Genomic DNA, 20,000 nt, shown 5'->3' with positions numbered 1-20,000 from the left:
GGCCGGCCGTATCACATGGGCTGCATGTAATCCCACAGTGGTGTGGATCAGGCGCTTCGCTGCGTGGCTGTCTGTATAGGCCGCAGTGATCCCCCAAGCGATGGCTCGCGGTCTGGGATCAGGCCGCGAGGTGGCTGTCTGTAGGCCGCAGTGATCCCCCAAGCGATGGGTCGCGGTCTGGGATCAGGCGCTCTGTGGCTGGCAGGGACGTACACACATAGACAGTGCTTCAGCCCCTGCCCTTTTACCCGTCTGTAAAACAACTGCCCTTTCCAGACCACGAATGCAGCATTTACTGATGGTGGAAGAAATGCAAATGCCCTCCTCTCCTTTCCATGCCATACCGGAAGGCAGCATTCAGGAGAATTGCTTTTTTCCCGAAGTCTCCTGAACTTGAACGTAGCATTTTGCGTTGAACACATTTGTACCACTCTCTGCACGTCCCTTTTGACTGGGTCTTTTTTTTTTTTTTTTACAATTTCAGAAATGACAAGATGAATAAAAGAAAGCCATGATGAATTAATTGTAAAGATTGGCGTCGCAAGCTTGTAGATCGTCTACTTTTACTTTTTTATTAGTGCTGAAGAAGTGGTTCATTATTCATAATGCATTTTCTTTTGTAACTTAAGGGTTCAGCGGGGGACACAATATGTACAGTTGGGTGCCACCGATATTGTCCCTTATCATTTGACCCATTTAGGCCTGACCTCAAAATTTAAAAAAATCCTTCTAAATCCTCCAGTTTTCTGAAATAAATATTTTCACGATTTTTCAAAAATAGCAGATCTACAAGCTCGTAGCGCGCCACTCGGTGGCGCGCTATGAGCTTGTAGATCTGCTATTTTTCAATAGCTAAATTATAACAATGTTTAAAACACCAAAAGGGGTTCCCGCCCAAAATGGGTTAACTGTCCTTTTGCGCAGATCACGCAAACCTCAGCAAAAAGAAAAGGACAATATTGATGGCCTCCAAATGTACATTGTTTTGGCCTCCCACTAAAAGACATTCTGGGACATCACAGCTGAGTAGTTTAATGTTTGACATACTGTATATTCCACCGTCCTAGGAACTGTAAAGTGAAACTGTCTATAGCACCGACTGAGGTCTTAATTCCTGTCAGCGTCTATTAATTATGTACCAGTTCAAACGGGTCCCCCCGCGCCGACGGATGTGTAGAATTCTGATTCCGGCTGTTCGGTCACTTTGTCGTTTTGTTCTGAGCCTCATGACCTCATGCTGCTCACAGCAGGGGGGGGTGTGTGTGTTTATGTTTGGTTGTTGGTGCACGTCGGGAGGGGGGAGGGGGGGTTGGGGGGGGGGCTTACTTGACAGACACATCTCATGTTATGTTATGTTGGATTTGCAGTGATGCTCATCCTGTGGGCCGCGGAACACTGGTAGACTACGAGCGTATTGGAAGTGGGCAACCCAAATAATTTTCGATTTACGATTTGAATGATAATATAACATTCATATAAAGAAATAATGTAAACAAATAATAATAATAATAATAATAATCATGGTATTTTTTGTGTGTGTGTGTGTGCAAAATGCAACGTCTTCAAGTATACTACGTTAGTTCCATTTATCCAAAGCCGGAAAACACAATCCGTTAAAATCTCTGAAAATGCAACGCAGCCCATCACCTCTCTGACCACTTTAAAAACGCTAAGTCCAACACTTTGGACATTTTCACGTGGGCCCTGATCCAGAAATGGCTGAGACACTGATTTAGGGAATACACCTACGTAATGTATCTTTGTGTTATACAAGCCAGTTGTGTACATAACAAAATATTGAACAAATTTTGTCTGTATATAATACTTTACACTGGTCTTTGAGGTTCAATTCATAATTAAAAAATGTACCCTATCTAAGAATAATTTATTCAAGCAAGCTACTGAGCTCTCAGCTGTCTTGAACCCATATAGCCTATAGCTTAGCAGACTAACTAATTAAACCCACATCCACATGTGTTCAAAGAACAAGAAGTCTATTTGCAATCCTTATTGATTACTTTAAGGCATACAAATGGAAAGCTGTGTTAGGAGAGGGGCTCTCGATTTAGCTCCAATCTGCCAGGCATAAAATGATCTCACTGTGTTTGCTGGGAAGAACGAGCTCCCTCTGGGCATTGTGGGTAATTAGGTTAGTGGATAGTCGGTGTCAGGAAATTGAAAGACCATCCTAATCGGATTCTTTTGTTTCCAGGGGAATCAAAGGAATTTATACGAGTCACTGGGAAATCTCACACGACTCAATTCCACTCGGCCATGTAAAATCTGTTTGCTCTCCCCGCCCCCCTATACGTGCAAACAAGTTTTAATGCGAGGGTGCAACGGGGCGCACATGAAATGCATTTGATGTTGGCCCGTGTCCTTTCTAGCTGCCCTCCAGATAATCCCAGACCTGTCCTGTTTGTATACTAATGAGATACTTGAACTCTTCTGTGGTGAATAAAGGTATAGCCTATTCTACGGAATTTCAGTCGAAGCAGATAGTAAAAGCTAACCACTGTCTCAAGTTAGACCCTATGTGTACCTCTTTGTACGTCAATAGCGAAAATGAGGTCTACAACAACCTCATCACGTTGCAACATGGTGTGAGCTTGTAGATCTTGTATTTTCACAGAATGTTCACCTGTTTTCTCAGAATGTTTCGCATAATGACATGAAAGCTTCAATACGTTATTATGACAAATAATTTACCACTATAGTCTACTCTAAACTAAAGGCTGCTCACTGCCCGTTAGTATAAATATAATTTTGAATAATGTTGAATACTAAATGTAACCTGAATATTTAGTTATTGTGGCGATTCTTCCTGTGGTATAACTAACGACATGATGGTGATATGCAGGTGTGCGTCTGGACCGGGTGAGGGGAGGAAGACAGAAGTACAAGCGGAGGCTGGACGCAGAGACCGGGGCGTACCTGGGTCTATCTCTACCGCCGCCAGCCAAAAAACCACGTAAGTGTCCCCCAAAGTTTACTTTGTCTCTGACCATCCATCCATCCATCCATCTTCAACCGCTTATCCGTAGTCGGGTCGCGGGGGCAACAGCTCCACCAGAGTGCTCCAGACTTCCCTCTGCAGAGCAACATTAGTGACTTCCTCCTGGGGGGGTCCCGAGACGTTCCAAGGCCAGTGAGTCGATGTGTTTCCTCCATCTGCGCCTTGGTCTGCCCCGGGGGGTCTCCTCCCAATGGGACGTGCGTCGAGGACCTCCCTAGGGAGGCACCCGAGAGGCATCCTAACCAGATGCCCGAACCACCTCAGCTGAATTGTCTTTGTCTCCGACTATACCTCTCATAAAACATGGATTTATATGTTTATTCATTAGGTTAGCCCATTAGTCGGCACTTGGACACCAGCAGGGACGTGTACGGTCAACATAGACATCAAAGGGGGCTTCAGCCCCTGCCCTTTTACCCGTCTGTAAAACAACTGCCCTCTCCAGACCACGAATGCAGCATTTACTGATGGTGAAAGAAACGCAAATGCCACTCCTCTCCTTTCCATGCCATGCTGGAAGGCAGCATTCAGGAAAATAGCTTTTTTTCCCGAAGTCTCCTGAACTTGAACGCAGCATTTTGCGTTGAACAAATTTGTTTAGAAACCCATGTCGTTACACACCGCATCTCCACTACTAAAGAGTACTGGGTTGCGCACCGAAAACAGCTGATCGCGAAAATAGCAGATCTACAAGCTCTCAACGCGTCGCACTGCGACGCGTTGAGAGCTTGTAGATCTGCTATTTTCGCAAGCAGATCTACAAGCAGATCTGCTCTACTCTCTGCACGTGCCTGGACACCAGCTACAGTCCTGGACACCAGCTACAGTCCTGGACACCAGCTACAGTCCTGGACACCAGCTACAGTCCTGGACACCAGCTACAGTCCTGGACACCAGCTACAGTCCTGGACACCAGCTACAGTCCTGGACACCAGCTACTGTCCTGGACACCAGCTACAGTCCTGGACACCAGCTACAGTCCTGGACACCAGCTACAGTCCTGGACACCAGCTACAGTCCTGGACACCAGCTACAGTCCTCCGGGGTTTAGTAAATTGCCATAGAGTGTAATCAGAAATAATGATGCTCATTTAGTATCCTATTGTCTGTTCTCATCTCAGGCTCATTCACTGTACAGCAGCCCGAGGGTCCATTTGGTTCCACTTGTACACTTTCTGAGTTGAATGAACACTGAGGATCTTTGTGTGTGTGTGCATGTATGTTATTATGTTATACTTTAGCTGTTGAAAATTAGCAGATCTACGAGCTTGTAGGTCTACTATTTTTGAAAATTTCTCTCTCTGCCTCTCTCTCTCTCTCTCTCTCTCTGCCTCTCTCTCTCTCTCTCTCTCTCTCTCTCTCTCTCTGCAGTGACTAAGATCGTGTCCCACCTCCTGGTGGTGGAGCCAGAGAAGATCTACGCCATGCCCGACCCCACCATGCCCGACGGGGACATCAAGGCTCTGACCACGCTGTGCGACCTGGCCGACCGGGAGCTGGTGGTCATCATCGGCTGGGCCAAACATATCCCAGGTACGTTCCGTCCTCAAAACAACTTCAACCTCTTGTCTTAAACACTATATACTTTGTTGACTGGAGTCCCCCAGGGGTCTATTATTGGCCCTTTTCCCTTTACACCAAATAATGTATCACAGAATAGAGTGTTGTAGATTGAGAGGGACGGGGAGTGACAACCTTGCTCGCTGTTAGGTTGCATTAGAGCCCTCATATACATAGGTATATGTCCTATGCCATTTAACCACACTAGGCCATTGGCGAAAGTCTGTTATTTTCATTGAGCAGCAAGTCAACCAGCCAATCACGCAGTAGCGACCTAGTCATGATTGGCTGCCTCCTAAGCCCCGCCCCTCCCCACACCGTGGCCACTCTAACACCGCAGCTCGAAGCCACAACGGCTGTGATTGAACCACCAACGGAACATCGGAAACGAACGCAAACGGCGGCCGCGAGGTTGTGACACAGAAACGTACACGTTACAAAATAATAATAATAATAATATGGAGGGGGGGGGGGGGGGGGAGTGCTTGTTTCACCTGACAAATATGACTAGGTCATCATTTCTTGTTTGTAATATAACCCACAGTCGGTATGATGTCATTCTGCAATTCATTCTGTCAACATCGTAATGTACATTACTAGAATTTCGCGGGCCTTCGGCCCGCTCATCCCAGAGTTGCGTTGGCCCGCGTTGCGATACAGAAGTCCACAGATACAGAAGTGCACAGTGACACGCGTTGTATGCAGCTGTTTTGTGTTGCAGCGCGCGTGTAGTGTTGTTATCCATATATGCGCCTCGGTTCGTCCCGTTTGTTCCACGCCAGGTGTCGACGCAGTCGTTGGCGCAAATTTCTTATTATTTTAACTGTGTATGTAATTGAGGCTAGTAGCACACATTTTTTTTTAGGAGCACGATGAAAAGTTATGAAATAATGTGTTTGAGGGCCCTCCTATATACAGCTTTAGTCCCCACACGTCTCAATATTTGCCATTGACAAAGAACAGAGAAATTAGGTCGAAATGCCGCTAAATATGACGTAAATTAAAATGTATTATATATATATGTTTTTTTAATTGAATGTAAATACTTTACTTATAAAAAAACCTGGCAACCCGCACCCCGCGGTCATTTTCCGCTAACCGGAGCGGTGCTCCCTAGCCTGCTGGAGGGGTTCACATCATCCCATGCAGCCTCGAGAGGAAAAAGAAGGCAAATAAATGCAGCCTTGAGGCTACCTCCCAATGTGGTGTTGTGGAGCTTGATCACCTCCTCGTCCTCCTTTTCTCCCCAAATTGTCAATGCCACTTTTTTTTTTAGGAGCACGATGAAAAGTTATGAACTAATGTGTTTGAGGGCCCTCCTATATACAGCTTTAGTCCCCACACGTCTCAATATTTGCCATTGACAAAGAACAGAGAAATTAGGTCGAAATGCCGCTAAATATGACGTAAATTAAAATGTATTATATATATATGTTTTTTTAATTGAATGTAAATACTTTACTTATAAAAAAACCTGGCAACCCGCACCCCGCGGTCATTTTCCGCTAACCGGAGCGGTGCTCCCTAGCCTGCTGGAGGGGTTCACATCATCCCATGCAGCCTCGAGAGGAAAAAGAAGGCAAATAAATGCAGCCTTGAGGCTACCTCCCAATGTGGTGTTGTGGAGCTTGATCACCTCCTCGTCCTCCTTTTCTCCCCAAATTGTCAATGCCACTTTTTTTTTTAGGAGCACGATGAAAAGTTATGAACTAATGTGTTTGAGGGCCCTCCTATATACAGCTTTAGTCCCCACACGTCTCAATATTTGCCATTGACAAAGAACAGAGAAATTAGGTCGAAATGCCGCTAAATATGACGTAAATTAAAATGTATTATATATATATGTTTTTTTAATTGAATGTAAATACTTTACTTATAAAAAAACCTGGCAACCCGCACCCCGCGGTCATTTTCCGCTAACCGGAGCGGTGCTCCCTAGCCTGCTGGAGGGGTTCACATCATCCCATGCAGCCTCGAGAGGAAAAAGAAGGCAAATAAATGCAGCCTTGAGGCTACCTACCAATGTGGTGTTGTGGAGCTTGATCACCTCCTCGTCCTCCTGTTCTCCCCAAATTGGCAATGCCAATAAATGCAAAAGTTGCCTAGTGTGAATACTTCCACAGCCTAAGTAGTAAAGGAGAAACTATCAGTCTTCTCCGAAGTCGGTCAATGTTTGTCAACTCAGCACGTGTTGACAACGCATATTAGTAAACAGAAGCCGTATGTGTGTCACACCAAAAGTGGTGACCTATAGAATCCTGTACATAGAAGCATCACGCAATCGTCTCCCTCCCTGTGTGGGTCACGTGGTGGGCTCTGAGCAAATGGGAGAGAGAATGTAGTGTTGCCAGGTCCGCGTATTGTAAGCGAGTGGTAGTGTGTGTAAGTAGCGTGTTGAATGGCATTTTTTCTGTGCTTGTTTTCATAGACGTGGCAACAAATTAGGCGGGGGTGTCGGTGCTTGTGGCGTGTTTGTGTTTATTATTGCTATTGATATTGTTTGCGAGTGTGGACGGGAGCCGGCTGTAGTGGCAGTGCGATGACAATTTTTACGCGGCTGGTGTCGATTGTGGCCGTGCGGCGCGACATGAGGAGATAGGGAACCAACGACGCGGAGGGTAAGTGTGTGACGTGTTAGTGTGTTGTTGCAGTGTGTGTTGCAGCGTGTTGCAGCGTGTCAGTGACGTAGTAGCTGGTGCCTTTTGTTCCTGTGCGTGCTTTTGGGCACATGTTTTCAATTGTAATATAGGATGAGATACTGAGGCAGTTCTCAGACAGGTATATCTGCATCTCTCTCTCTCTCTCACTCACACACACACACACACACACACACACACACACACACACACACACACACACACACACACACACACACACACACACACACACACACACACACACACACAGGGAGAGAGAGAGAGAGGATAATTAACATCTGCTCCTCATCTGCACCTCAGGGAGAAGCCAGTCCCATATTCTAAAAACTAATCAATAAAGAGCAGCTGAAACCTTTTGATTTGACTGTGTGTGTGTGTGTGTGTGTGTGCGTGCGTGCGTGCGTGCGTGCGTGCGTGCGTGCGTGCGTGCGTGCGTGCGTGCGTGCGTGGAGGAGGAGGGGGAGGGGTGATCCGCCCCTATGTCAATGTATTCCATTTCAAACCCAGACTTACAGAAGGACAATCCTCTTACTTACTTAGGGAGACTACATAGGGCCCGGCCGGTGAAATTGATTTATTTAGGGAAATACTTATGGATTTCTCCCGTCCGTCCGTCCGTGTTGACCAATGCTTAAATACTTTGTTGTGCTTTATGCGTCAAACCAACAAAGGGCCGCCTGCCGCATACAGTGTTGATTTCGTTGACTTAAAACTAAAACAAAAAATGTTCGTCGACTACCTTTTCACAAAATAGCAGATCTACAAGCTCACAACGCGTCGCGCTGCGACACGCTGTGAGCTTGTAGATCGGCTATTTTCAGCAAGTGTAAAAACAGTCATTACGACGGCATCAAGGCCTGTAAAAATACATTTTAGTCGACTAAATCAACTGTATATTTAGTCGACTAAAACTAGACACTAAAACATTCCAGGTAACTAAAATGTGACTAAAACTAAATGAAAACTATTCAAGAAACTATGACTTAAACTAAAAATCGAAATTTGCTGCCAAAAACAACACTTCATGGCTGCATGCAAATGAGCTAGATCTGACTGAAGGAAAGTGTTCTCTGTACCCCAAAAAAAAGCACTATGTATCTAAGTCAGCGAGGTGTACTATACTGTGATACACACAGCGTAGCACATGCTTTGAAAAATGCTGTCTTTAGGTATAAACATTAAACAAGTCCATTTCTATTGCCTCTGTGGTGAAAAAAGGATTTCTATTTTGGGGGTTTGGGAAAGCGTGTTCCTCCTAAACCTTGCAATAAATGATTGCCTTTATCGTTGCTAAGAGCAGACGGACCCCAGGAAGAACTGCCATGCGTAGGGAAGTGCTAATATAAGCTTAGTGCTAATATAATGGAGATCTGAGTAAAGTAAAGTATAAAGTGAAGCATACCGTATGCAGGGGCGGTGGTGGCTCAGCGGTAGAGTGGCCGGATGGGAACCGCAAGGTTGCCAGTTGGAACCCTGTGGGCACCCCCAGAGTTAGTGTCGAAGTGTCCTTGAACAAGACTCCTAAATGCTCCTGATGTGCTGGTTGGTGCCTTGCATGGTTTCCGCCGCCATCGGTGTATGAATGTGTGTGTGAATGTGTGAATGTAATGCACAATCTATGTAAAGGTGTGTGAATGTGTGTGTGAATGGGTGAATGTAATGCAGCATCTATGTAAAGGTGTGTGAATGTGTGTGTGTGAATGGGTGAATGTAATGCACAATCTATGTAAAGCGCCTTGGATAAAGGCTCTATATACATGCACCATTTACCATTTACAGTAGTACAGCAGCTTCATTATTGGACCTTGCTTTGCTTTTTCTCACCCTGTGGAATTCCCATAATGGCCGTATTTTCCCAGCTGGCCTGAACCCTAGCCGGGCCGCCGCGGAGCTCTCCCCGGGTCTGCGTTAGCCACCCATAACCACTGATCTGTGGTCAGATTTATATACCTTTCGACATCATAATTAATGCAACGTGACGCAGCAGGGTCGGGTGCACACATGCCGCTGATCTCAGACCTGTGGACTGAGCGCGCGGCCTCCCAGGGCTGACTTTGCCGTGTCACAGGGGAGGTGTGTAGTCTGATTAGGAGATTAGTGCTGTGTGTGCCCAGGGGAGGCAGGCAGGCAGGCTATAGGCAGGCAGGCAGGCAGGCAAGGCAGGCAGGCAAGGCAGGCGGGCAGGCAGGCAGGCGGGCAGGAGGGCAGGCAGGCAGGCAAGGCAGGCAGGCAGGCAGGCAAGGCAGGCAGGCGGTGCACGCAGGCAGGCTCAGTGCTGGCTCAGCACTGAGCAGTTTACAGAGGAAGGAACAGGCTTTACTCTGGGACACGAGGAGAGGAGCATCACTGACCCAAATGCTGCACTTCCCTCACTGACCTCTTTTTAGTCTGAAGCTCTCTCAAGAATGAGGAGGATGTGTGTTACCTGGCCTTCTTTCTCTTTTTTTATCCTCCACTTCTTCTTTTTCTTTTTCTTTTTGTTCTGTTTGTGTAGATCTTGTCACTCAGAAGTACAGTAGGTGTGTGGGGGCGGGGGAGGGGAAATCCATCCAGTGTTACCCGTGAGGTTGTAGAGATGAGTTTGAGAAACGAACGGCACTTACAGTAAACTGTCTATATGTGTCTATACGGGTGACCTAAAGGTGGCCTTACACTAGCCACACACTACAGGATAATCGGAGCGGGGCAGAGCAAATATCAAACATTCTTGATGTTGATCGGGCCGATCCCGATCGCGCTTTGAGCGGTCGGGCACCCCCCGAGCGTCAAAAATGCCCGATTATCGGCTAGTGTAAGGCCACCTTAAGTCAGCTCCAGCGTTGCAGTGGTACTTTTAGAAGTGGGGGGTGGGACGCCCCATAAGACATGCACACGCATATTGCGTGCACGTGCGCAACTCGCGCACGACACACTATTAATTAAAACATGTAGACGTGCATGTATAGCCTATTTAGAAACAGAGGTTACAATGCGTAATCGTATCCATGAAAGTAAACGACAAGTCAAAAAACATATTTTTGCCCCCAAAAAATATTTTTGCCCCCAAAACATATTTTAGACGTGAGAGAAGTGGGCAGATGATGCTCCCCCGTGTCCCCCCTCGACTCGGCTCTGTACTTGTTCCAGTCTACGCCAAATCTCTTTTTGTGAAAATAGCTGATCTACGACTACGACTATACGTGTTGCGTTGGCACGGGTCAGGAGCTTTTAGATCAGCTATTTTTAGCAAATACCTCCCCCCCAAAATATGGATTCTAAGGTTTAAAGGGAGGTGGGGGAGACGGGACAGGAGTCAGGACGGGACAGGACAGGACGGGACGGGACGGGACGGGACGGGACGGGACGGGACGGGACAGGGCAGGGCAGGACAGGACAGGACAGGACAGGACAGGACAGGACAGGACAGGACAGGACAGGACAGGACAGGACAGGACAGGACAGGACGTGAACATTTCTGTGTGTCTAACCAACCATTGATCAGATCCACCAAAACCCCAGAAGTGGTAAAGGAGCTGCACTGCGACGCAGAGACATTAAATGTGGTTGGTGACACCCCGGGGACGCTTTACCCTCGGCCAGCGGGTCAGGATGTCACCGAGAGACGATTAAGACAAAAGGGGTCCCTGCAGTCTAACCGATCCACTCACTGCCATTACACTCATAACCCACCGAGCTAATGGCTTTAACGATGGGGTAATAAGAGGCCATTAGCACAGATCGCCCCCCATTAATGCATTCAGCGCGGGAACCCCCTTTTGGGTGTTTTTAAAAGCATTATGTTATGCTTTAAGCTATTGAAAAATAGCAGATCTACAAGCTTGTAGCGTGGCACCGAGTGCCGCGCTACAAGCTTGTAATGTAGGTCTGCTATTTTTTTTTTAAATCGTGAAAACGTTGGCGCAAATCTTTGAATGTATATTCTTTCAGAGCGAACGTTTTTAACTCAAATCTTTGCTTCTGAGGGGGGTCCCTAGAACTACATATTTTCAGATGGGCGTCGGCGGCCAATTACATGTATTTTTGGGGATCCTTGACATGAAAATGTTTGAGAACCATTGACATAGAAACATGGGTTTTTCAGAAAACTGTCAGGATTTAGAAGGCAGTTGAAGTCAGGTCAAAATGGGTTAATGCATAAGTCCTTCAGCGCCCCCAAACATACAGACCAGGGTATAGATATATGTATTGTTTCTGTGTTTGTTCCACCACACATTGTTGTGGCAAGAAGCTGACATTTAGCCTTAATGCACACTGACGCTAATCTAATTCGCTGATTGATTGTATGGTTCAACTTAAGTGCAGTTGTATTAAAGATAGAATAAATACCGGTACTAAATGCTGAACGCATCTTTTCAGTTAAATACCAATACTGTAAAATCTATTTTGTCAATGTGAACAAAAAATTGGCAACAGTAAATGGTGCCATTTTCAGTCACCGGAAACACTGATTTATATAGAGAAGAGATTTTTGTATGTTGTTTAATTTGCAAAGCAAACTTGTTCGCCGGGTTGGGATGTTTCAACTTGAGGGAAGATGAAGATGTTTTTTCGCACGGCAATTCTCATCATCGTCGATTTGACTTCATATGTAATTTGCGCCGCACGAAAAATATCTTGGCCTCCTGTGTGAAGGCAGCTCGTACATCAGCCTGAAAATAGCCAATTTACAATAAGCTCACAACACGTTGCATTGTGAAGTGCAGAATACAATAAATTAAGCAAAACACTGACAGCATGCAGTAAAATCCTTAGTGTTAATTTAACTCCAAAGAGTTTACAAATGGAACCAAATAGACCGTAAACAGTCCTCAGTTCAACGTGTTCATGTGGACGGCTGTAACTAATCGCTAGGCAGCCATTGAATGGATGCAACACTTTTTACTGTACCGTGTATGTCCAAAACTGTTACTTTTCAGGACATGGAAAAAAGAAAAAACCCAAACAATGTAGTTGTGATTTACCGGTAGTTGGTTCGATATTTCTATGACCCACAGACAGACAGACAGACTTTAACAACTTGGAATCTGGAGATACAAGGGTCTCTGCCTGACGCTGACAGCACTGACATGCTAAGGAAGAATAATTGCGTGGTTGTGGACTGGGGTCGGAGGTGGCTGCTAATTTGTGCAGCTGCTAACACATATGCACACGCCATGGAGGACACACACACACACACACACACACACACACACACACACACACACACACACACACACACACACACGCCATAGGACACACACACTACCCCATGTGCTAACTATTATATACGGATGTCCCGATACACTTTTTTCGTTCCCGATACGATCCCGATACCACAATTTCTGTTTTAGCCGATACCGATACCGGATACCGATACCAGAGAATAATATTTATAATAAAAAAAAGAAAATTACTTATTTTATCTCGTGTTGTGTTTATAGCAGACTCATCACTCAAATGTGCACTTGCAGTTTGGGCATCTCGAAAGCAAACTCCACATGTCCCAACATTTTATTTACCTGCCATAATGTCAACCCCCGGCCTTACCCCTGTGTCTGATCGGTGGTTAGACTGCCATAGTGTCAACCCCTTACCCCTGTGTCTGATCGCTGGTTAGACTGGCATATTCACCGATACCGATATGACCAAAAAGGGCCGATACCGATACTTTACCGATACAGTATCGGGACATCTCTACTAACTAAGTTAGCCCATTATACTACAGAATCCTGTTTTCTGAAAAAAAAGTGTTTCTATAGCAGTGGTTTCTATAGCAGTGGTTGTCAAACTTCAGTTTATTTTCCGAGTTTATATTCCTTACTCGGATTTCGGGAGGTGTAGTTGTTCCAGACTACATAGCATCCAGAGATAGTGAAATATAGTGTGAGGACGTGAGACTACCCACTACCCAGTAATACCCATGTGCACGTTGGGCTGCGGCGGCAATCAGCGCCCTCTGATGTTTTATGTTCTGCGCATGGCTCGCCTCGTCTTGGATCCCCTCTCTCTTTCTCTCCTGATTTGCTTCTGTCACTCACTCTCTGACTCACACACACGCACACGCACGCACATGCACACACACACACACACACACACACACACACACACGCACACGAACGTGCACGCACGCACGCACGCACGCACACACGCACACACACACACCCTCTCTCTATACTTCTGTATCGCTCACATGCACTCTCTTCCTTGTTCCCCGGCTCCCCAGGCTCCCCCCTCCCTCCCCCCCCCTCCCCTCCCTCTCCTCCCTCTCCTATACAAGGCCCTCTAGTCTCATTATTACCTCTGTCTTTTTATTAGGCCCATTAGGGCTCTTAGGAGGCCTGTAATGATATTAAATGAATAGAGAGTGAACTGCTGTCTGTTTTAGAATCGGGTGCCTCTCAATGACAGCTTCAAGCTTCACCGCCAGCCACTCAGTCACTCCATTGTGCTGAATAGTGGTCAAATTATTTACCTGCTATATACCTGACCCGGAGACCGTTTGTTATGTGAGCTTTCTTCTGTTTCGCAGCTGAACCACTGATTGACTCTCACCCTGGAAGGAATCCCCCCACCAAAAAAATCTAAATCTATTCAAAAGCAATCTTTAAACATTTTCCCACAATTGCTAAAAAATAGCAGAGTGTAGAGTATAGGAGAGTAGCGACACGCTTTGATCTCGCCGCAACGCAAAGCGGGTGCCTATGGGCTATAGTTCCACACATTGCTCCTATGGCTGGAACTATCCCATTGAGATAGAATGAGAACTTCCGCATTCCATTGTTACAATGGGAGTCAACGCTAGTGTCGCCACTCTCTTACTGTATATTACTCGGGAAAAATAGCAAATCTTGTCCCGTGGTGAGCTTAAGTGTATATAAAATGGGGCTTTGTTAGTTCAAACTGCCCATCATTAGTAGGCTACAGTATCTTTAAGGCCACAAAAACACGGTTTACATTAAAGCATTGATGTCATATCTCCTATAATATCTATGTATATGATCACATGGCATGTTCTGTACAATACATACTGTACACCGTTCACTTTATGTGCTGCAGAATTCATGCTAAACCACATCCAGGGTTTCAAGCACAGTAAAAAGACGCTCTGCTAATTCCATTAATTTCCTTTGGGTGCAGATCAGGAAAACCTTTTTTTCCCCAGCTTTTCTTCCTCTTTTCGGTTGTCACCTGGAGCCAAAGGGAACAGGCAGGAGACAGAGATATAGGCATTCTCCACCGTTTGCTCGATATTGTGTCAGGTTTGGTCAAACGGCAGGAAATCACTGCAGCGAAATATTGATATTTCATCAGGGGAGAATCACCCTCCACACGTCACACACACACACACACACACACACACACACACACACACACACACACACACACACACACACACACACGTCTCACACGTCTCACACTTAGCTCGCGGCCTCCTCCGGGCGCTGCCTGTACCCGTGGCACGCTGTGAGGAACGTACGGCAGCCCCCAGGGAGCCGGGAAGATCTACTCGCATGTTTTACTTAAGTATAAGAATAGAATTCACACTGTAGAAATATACTGTTACAAGTGCAAGCCCTGAGCAAGTAACTTGTAACTAAAGCGCAGTCAGATAGTCTTTGTAGTGTAAAGTTAAACCAGAATGACTCAGTCATGGCCGGGCGGCTAGTGTAGCGGTCCGGGAACCTAGGCTGCTGAGCCAGCCTGACGGCGTGTCGCGGGTTCGACTCCCGATCCCGACGACCTTTTTGCAGCGTGTCACCCCCCCCCCCCCCCCCCCCTCCATCTCTCTCCCCATTTCCTGTCACCATACTGTAGTAACTGTACGCTATCCAGTAAAGGCAGAAAAAGCCCAAAAATATATCTTAACTGCCAGGTGCAGACAGTGCAGAGTATTGTTTTTCTTATGCCGTTCAGACTATATGGGTTTTATGGGTAAGTCTCCCATTGGCTTAGAGAGGCAGCCAATCATGAGAGGGTGTCCACTAAGGTCGTCAGTACGGTAGCAAATGTACTCCAGGCACTTTGGCAAAATATATAAATACTCAAGTGAAGTAAATGCACTTCGTTAATTCCCACCACTGCCAGGAAGTCACTCTATCACTTCAGGAGATTGAAAAAACAGATGCAGTTGTTGAGCATGTCTTAGCTGACAATGTTTCCATAGATATTACCCTGTGTAAATGCACCATAAATACACTGTAAATGCCTAAATGAAGCATTTATTTCACCACTTTCTTCACATAATAGCGACGGAATAACGGAATACAAGTATATTCATTTCCAATGCGTCTATGCGTGATACTGTACTGTGCTCAGTGTGTGTGTGTGTGTGTGTGTGTGTGTGAGTGCATGTGCGCGTGTGTGTGTGTGCGTGCTCCCCCATCCCCCTGCTAAACATGGACCGGATGTCCTCCATCAACTGTCTGTTTGTCAGATCTGACGCCTAGATCGATCCCCCCCTTCCCCCCCCGTTCGCATTTGGTGGGCTGATTACAATCTACTAATCAATGACACCCCTAGCACTCTTTTCTCTCTCTCTCTCTCTCTCTCTCTCTCTCTCTCTCTCTCTCTCTCTCATTCACTCACTCCCTCTCGTTTTCTTTCGTTTGCTTGATAACAGCCGTTGTGTGTGTGGGGGGGGGGGGGGGACAGGGGGGGGGGGGGGGGGGGGGGGGGGGACTCTCTTATTACCGCGCCCCTCTCCTTCAGATTTGAATGCCAGATTTGTACTTATACTTGAATGGGTGTCGCGCACACGAAAAATAGCCGATATGCAAGCTCACTGTAACTCAGACCGCGTGGCGTTGCAATGCGTTGTGAACCTGTAGATCAGCTATTTGTTTTGGGTGGGGGGACTGACTGTGCAACTAACTAACTATAAATCAGGCGTTAAACGAGCGGTGACTTCCAGGTCCCGGTCGATTCCCCAATCACCTTTCCATTCAGTATCGAGAGGTGAAAGGCATTGTGGAGCTTGAAGTCCTTTCAGATGCCTGTCTGTTTGACGTGGCGTTGGGGGGGGGGGGGGGGGGGTGAGGGTGAGGGGTGTTGACGACGGGATGACCTCTCTCTCTTTCTCCATAAAGGTATTGTTTGCCCCCCGAGTTGGGGAAATATTCAACAATACGATAATAGGCAGGAAGATCTGCAGGATTTAAATGGATTTCATATACAGACAAGTTGGCACTTTTCGGAGTTTAAAGTCTATACAATACCTACATAATAATCCCTATGAGGTCAGCAGCAGTGACACCTGTTGGTTATTTTCATAACAAAGGCCTTCGTTTGTTTTGTTCCTTTGTCTGTACATGGTTACAAAAATATGTAAATTAGAAATCATATCGCTAGTGTGAAATGTAATGATATTAGTACCTTAAGAAATTAGGCAAAAATCACTTCAATTTCAGCGGATTCGGGTCATAAAACCTTCTTAAAAATCTCCCTGATTAGTTCTTTTTTTCGAATGAAATTGTGATTTCCCCATAAATTCTAGTTCTTAAAGTCAGGTCGGCCCAAATGGACCCTTAACGGTGGTCGAACACTGGACACGTTTTTCGGGAAAAAACGACGGAAAAGCAGTGTTCATGCAGGGACCTTTACGGGTCTGTAACTCTTGAGAGTGTACACGTGGGACCAAATGGGGGGCACAGTAAGGGTCTGGTTCCATGTGTATACTCTCTCAGACCCCTTTTCCACCGGTTGGTTCCCAATGGGAACCGGTTCAGTTCTTTTTGGTTCTTAGTCCATGAGCCAGAGCTCCAATATTGGAACGTTAAATTGAGTGGGCAAAACTATACCTATATTAGATTGTTTTCACCATGAAACTTCCCCAATTGAGTACTTACACGAAGACAATGATTTATTGTATTACAAATTTTACATTTTTAAATATGCAAATGAGGCATTATGTAGGAAAATATGTATTAATTTACTTGTATTGATCCTATAAACAATTTAATATAGGTCTAGTTTTTCCCACCAATTTTGGAGCTCTGGCTCATGGACTAAGAACCAAAAAGAACTGAACCGGTGGAAAAGGGGGTCTCAGAGTTAAATAAACATCCCTGAGAGGGACCCCAATGGAGGTCTATCAAACTGAGGGTCCTTGAATGAGGACGAGCGACCCGGGTGTCTGCGTGGTGGATCCATAGCAGCAGAGAGAGAGCTCTGCCTGTTGACAGGCAGAGCTCCCAGCAGCCTGGAGTCATGTTTCAAAGGCTTTAACCCTGATTTATGTCACTCCCTAAAGCCACTGTTTCTCAACGCCCGGTCCGGAGCCCACCGGTGGGTCCAAATGGTCCCTTACTGATCTCAGTCATTCTCTCTGAGTGTACAATTTATTTTTATCCCATGATTTTGCAACCCATTTTTTCACCCACACAGTGTCAATTAATTAATGTAATCCTGGGCGCTACACTTCCTCTGCCAACCTGGGGGGGGCAGCGGACTGACCTCATGCTTCCTTCTATGCATGAGGAGTCCAAGCTGCTTCTTTTCACCTGACAGGGGAGAGTTTCCCCGGCCGGACGTAGCGCGTGGAAGGAACACGAACAGTTCCTTTCCCCTCCATCAGGCGCCCCGGCTGGCCAGGGGGAGGTAGTTTGGAGACCAGGATTACTGCATGTTTTTTGTGAGGGTACCTACCCTAGGGGACACGGGGAGAACATGTGAGGGTACCTACCTTAGGGGACACGGGGAGAACATGCCAACTCCACACAGAAAGGCCCTTTTGCCAACCCCACATAGGGTATGGGCACTGATGACGCAGAGGAGAGAACACGCCCTGTGAGGCGACAGCGCTACCGACTGTGCCACCGTGTCCCCTATGAGTGTACAAATTGACCTAGAACCACTACCACCGCCCCGCACGTACACTGGTTTGCCCCTGTTCCAAACAGGGCTTGTTTAGTGGGTGCACTTGTGTTTTTCTTTGTACTGTATATCATTGCTTACATTTGATGTGCTGATTGTAGTTCCCCACCCCGTTTGACAGAATGAGCATCTGTACAGATTATCAGTGTGTCGAATTTGTGTTCTCGAGTTACGTGGATTACAGACGTACAGTCGAATACACACGTACATAATTGGAGTTCTATGTCAGGCATGCCCAAATATGGGAAAAAAAACCTTTGCATTGATGGATTTTGAAAATATTCAGGAATTTACTTAAAAACTGGCCTGCAGGCAGAGCGGGCGCAAGACATTTGATGCTGATTAGTTTAGTGGATTGTGGCACGCACGCACGCACACGCAAACGCACACGCACACACACACACACACAGGGGGTTCCCTGGAACAACATATTTTAAGATTGGGGGCCGCAGCCAATTACATATAATTCTGGGGCTCCTTGACATGAAACCACTGACATAGAAACATAGGTTTTTCTGATGATTTAGAATACTTTTGTATAGAATCTGTTCTCAGGCTATAAGAGTAGCACAATGTAACGTAAAACGTAATACTAACATCTTTCCGTCCACTTTCATATTTCTTGCAGGTTTCTCCACTCTCTCACTGGCAGACCAGATGAGTCTACTGCAGAGCGCCTGGATGGAGATCCTGGTGCTGAGCATCGTGTTCCGCTCGCTGCCCTGCGACGAGGAGATGGTGTACGCGGAGGACTACGTGGTGGACGAGGAGCAGGCGCGGCTGTCGGGCCTGCTGGACCTCCACGTGGCCATCCTGCCGCTGGTACGGCGCTACAAGAAGCTCCGCATGGAGAAGGAGGAGTTCGTCACGCTCAAAGCCATCGCGCTCGCCAACTCGGGTGAGTCTTTGTTTGTTTGGCGATGTTATGATGATGTCACCGGGGACAGCATGTAAATCCGACGGAGCATTAGTCCGACATGCGACTAGCACGGTAGCACCTGCTCCCGTGCTTGCGGTTATGGTTAGGTTAGGGTTCGAGGTGGGTTGTCGTTTGTCGGACCAATGACTAGTCTAACTAACGTACTGCACCCGATGTCACCACGCATGCAAGAACACACACACACAGGCATGCTTTTTTTTCTTTTTTGAGCGGTGCAGCCACTCCATTGCCCAGCAATGTGTGTCCCTGGCTGGCAGGCTGGGTCCGGAAATAGCACGGAAATAGCGTTTTTTCACCACCAAGTGTCATTGGGACCGGGACTCGAACCCACGACACGCTCTCAGACTGGATTAGCAGCCTGTAGGTTCCCAGGCGGCCACGCCAGCCGCCCGCCCCCGTGTTTTTAATGACAACCCGGATATAACGTGTTATTTAGCGTTCTATTTATTGATAAACATATCATATTTATGCTTACCGCATATCAAAGCTCTCGGTCGCTCGGCAGCTCCGTGTTTGATTGGCTTTCCCTTCAGCCACAATGCATTGGAAAAAAAAAAAAGTTGGGGGCGGGGCTGGAGCATTTCTAGTCCTTTTTATGAGAATTCCAGCTCAGATGGCGGTGGAAATCGGGTGGATGAACAAAGCGACTGTGTTTAGCGTCTCAATAGCAACTCCCGGTGACCGCGCGTCTAAAATATGAATGCTTCTAAAGACTCTTAGGTAGTCCTTGAAGTCATTGGTCCGATCCGCGTGAGCACCTCCGCCATTGCTGTTTTTGGAGAGCCAAGCATAGAGTAATAAAAGGATAGAGACCGAACTGGAGCGTTAGCCCCCCCCCACCCCTTACCCCCCGCCCCCCCCCGCTATTCATCTCGATGGAAGTTGCTCAGTGGCGTTTTGAAGCACCCGGAAGACTGTACAATTATAACTCAATGGCTCGAGCGAGCAGAAGTTTAGCCTAGCCTAGCCTAGCCCC

General features: G+C 46.7%; 1 protein-coding gene across 1 annotated transcript; it reads left to right on the top strand.

Annotated features, from left to right (window-relative positions):
- Positions 1-2,865: 2,865 nt before the first annotated feature.
- LOC306917808 (steroid hormone receptor ERR2-like) lies at positions 2,866-18,982 on the top strand (the record flags this gene model as incomplete). Its single annotated transcript, XM_079530711.1, has 3 exons — positions 2,866-2,971; positions 4,388-4,549; positions 18,713-18,982. Coding segments are annotated over exons 2-3 (379 nt in total), but the record flags the coding sequence as incomplete, so codon positions are not given.
- Positions 18,983-20,000: the final 1,018 nt, after the last annotated feature.

This window comes from Electrona antarctica (assembly GCF_951216825.1).
Source record: "Electrona antarctica genome assembly, contig: scaffold_1050, whole genome shotgun sequence".
Classification (NCBI taxonomy): Eukaryota; Metazoa; Chordata; class Actinopteri; order Myctophiformes; family Myctophidae; genus Electrona; species Electrona antarctica.
Note: the sequence above shows the minus strand (reverse complement) of the source record. Positions and strands in the feature narration are given on the sequence as shown.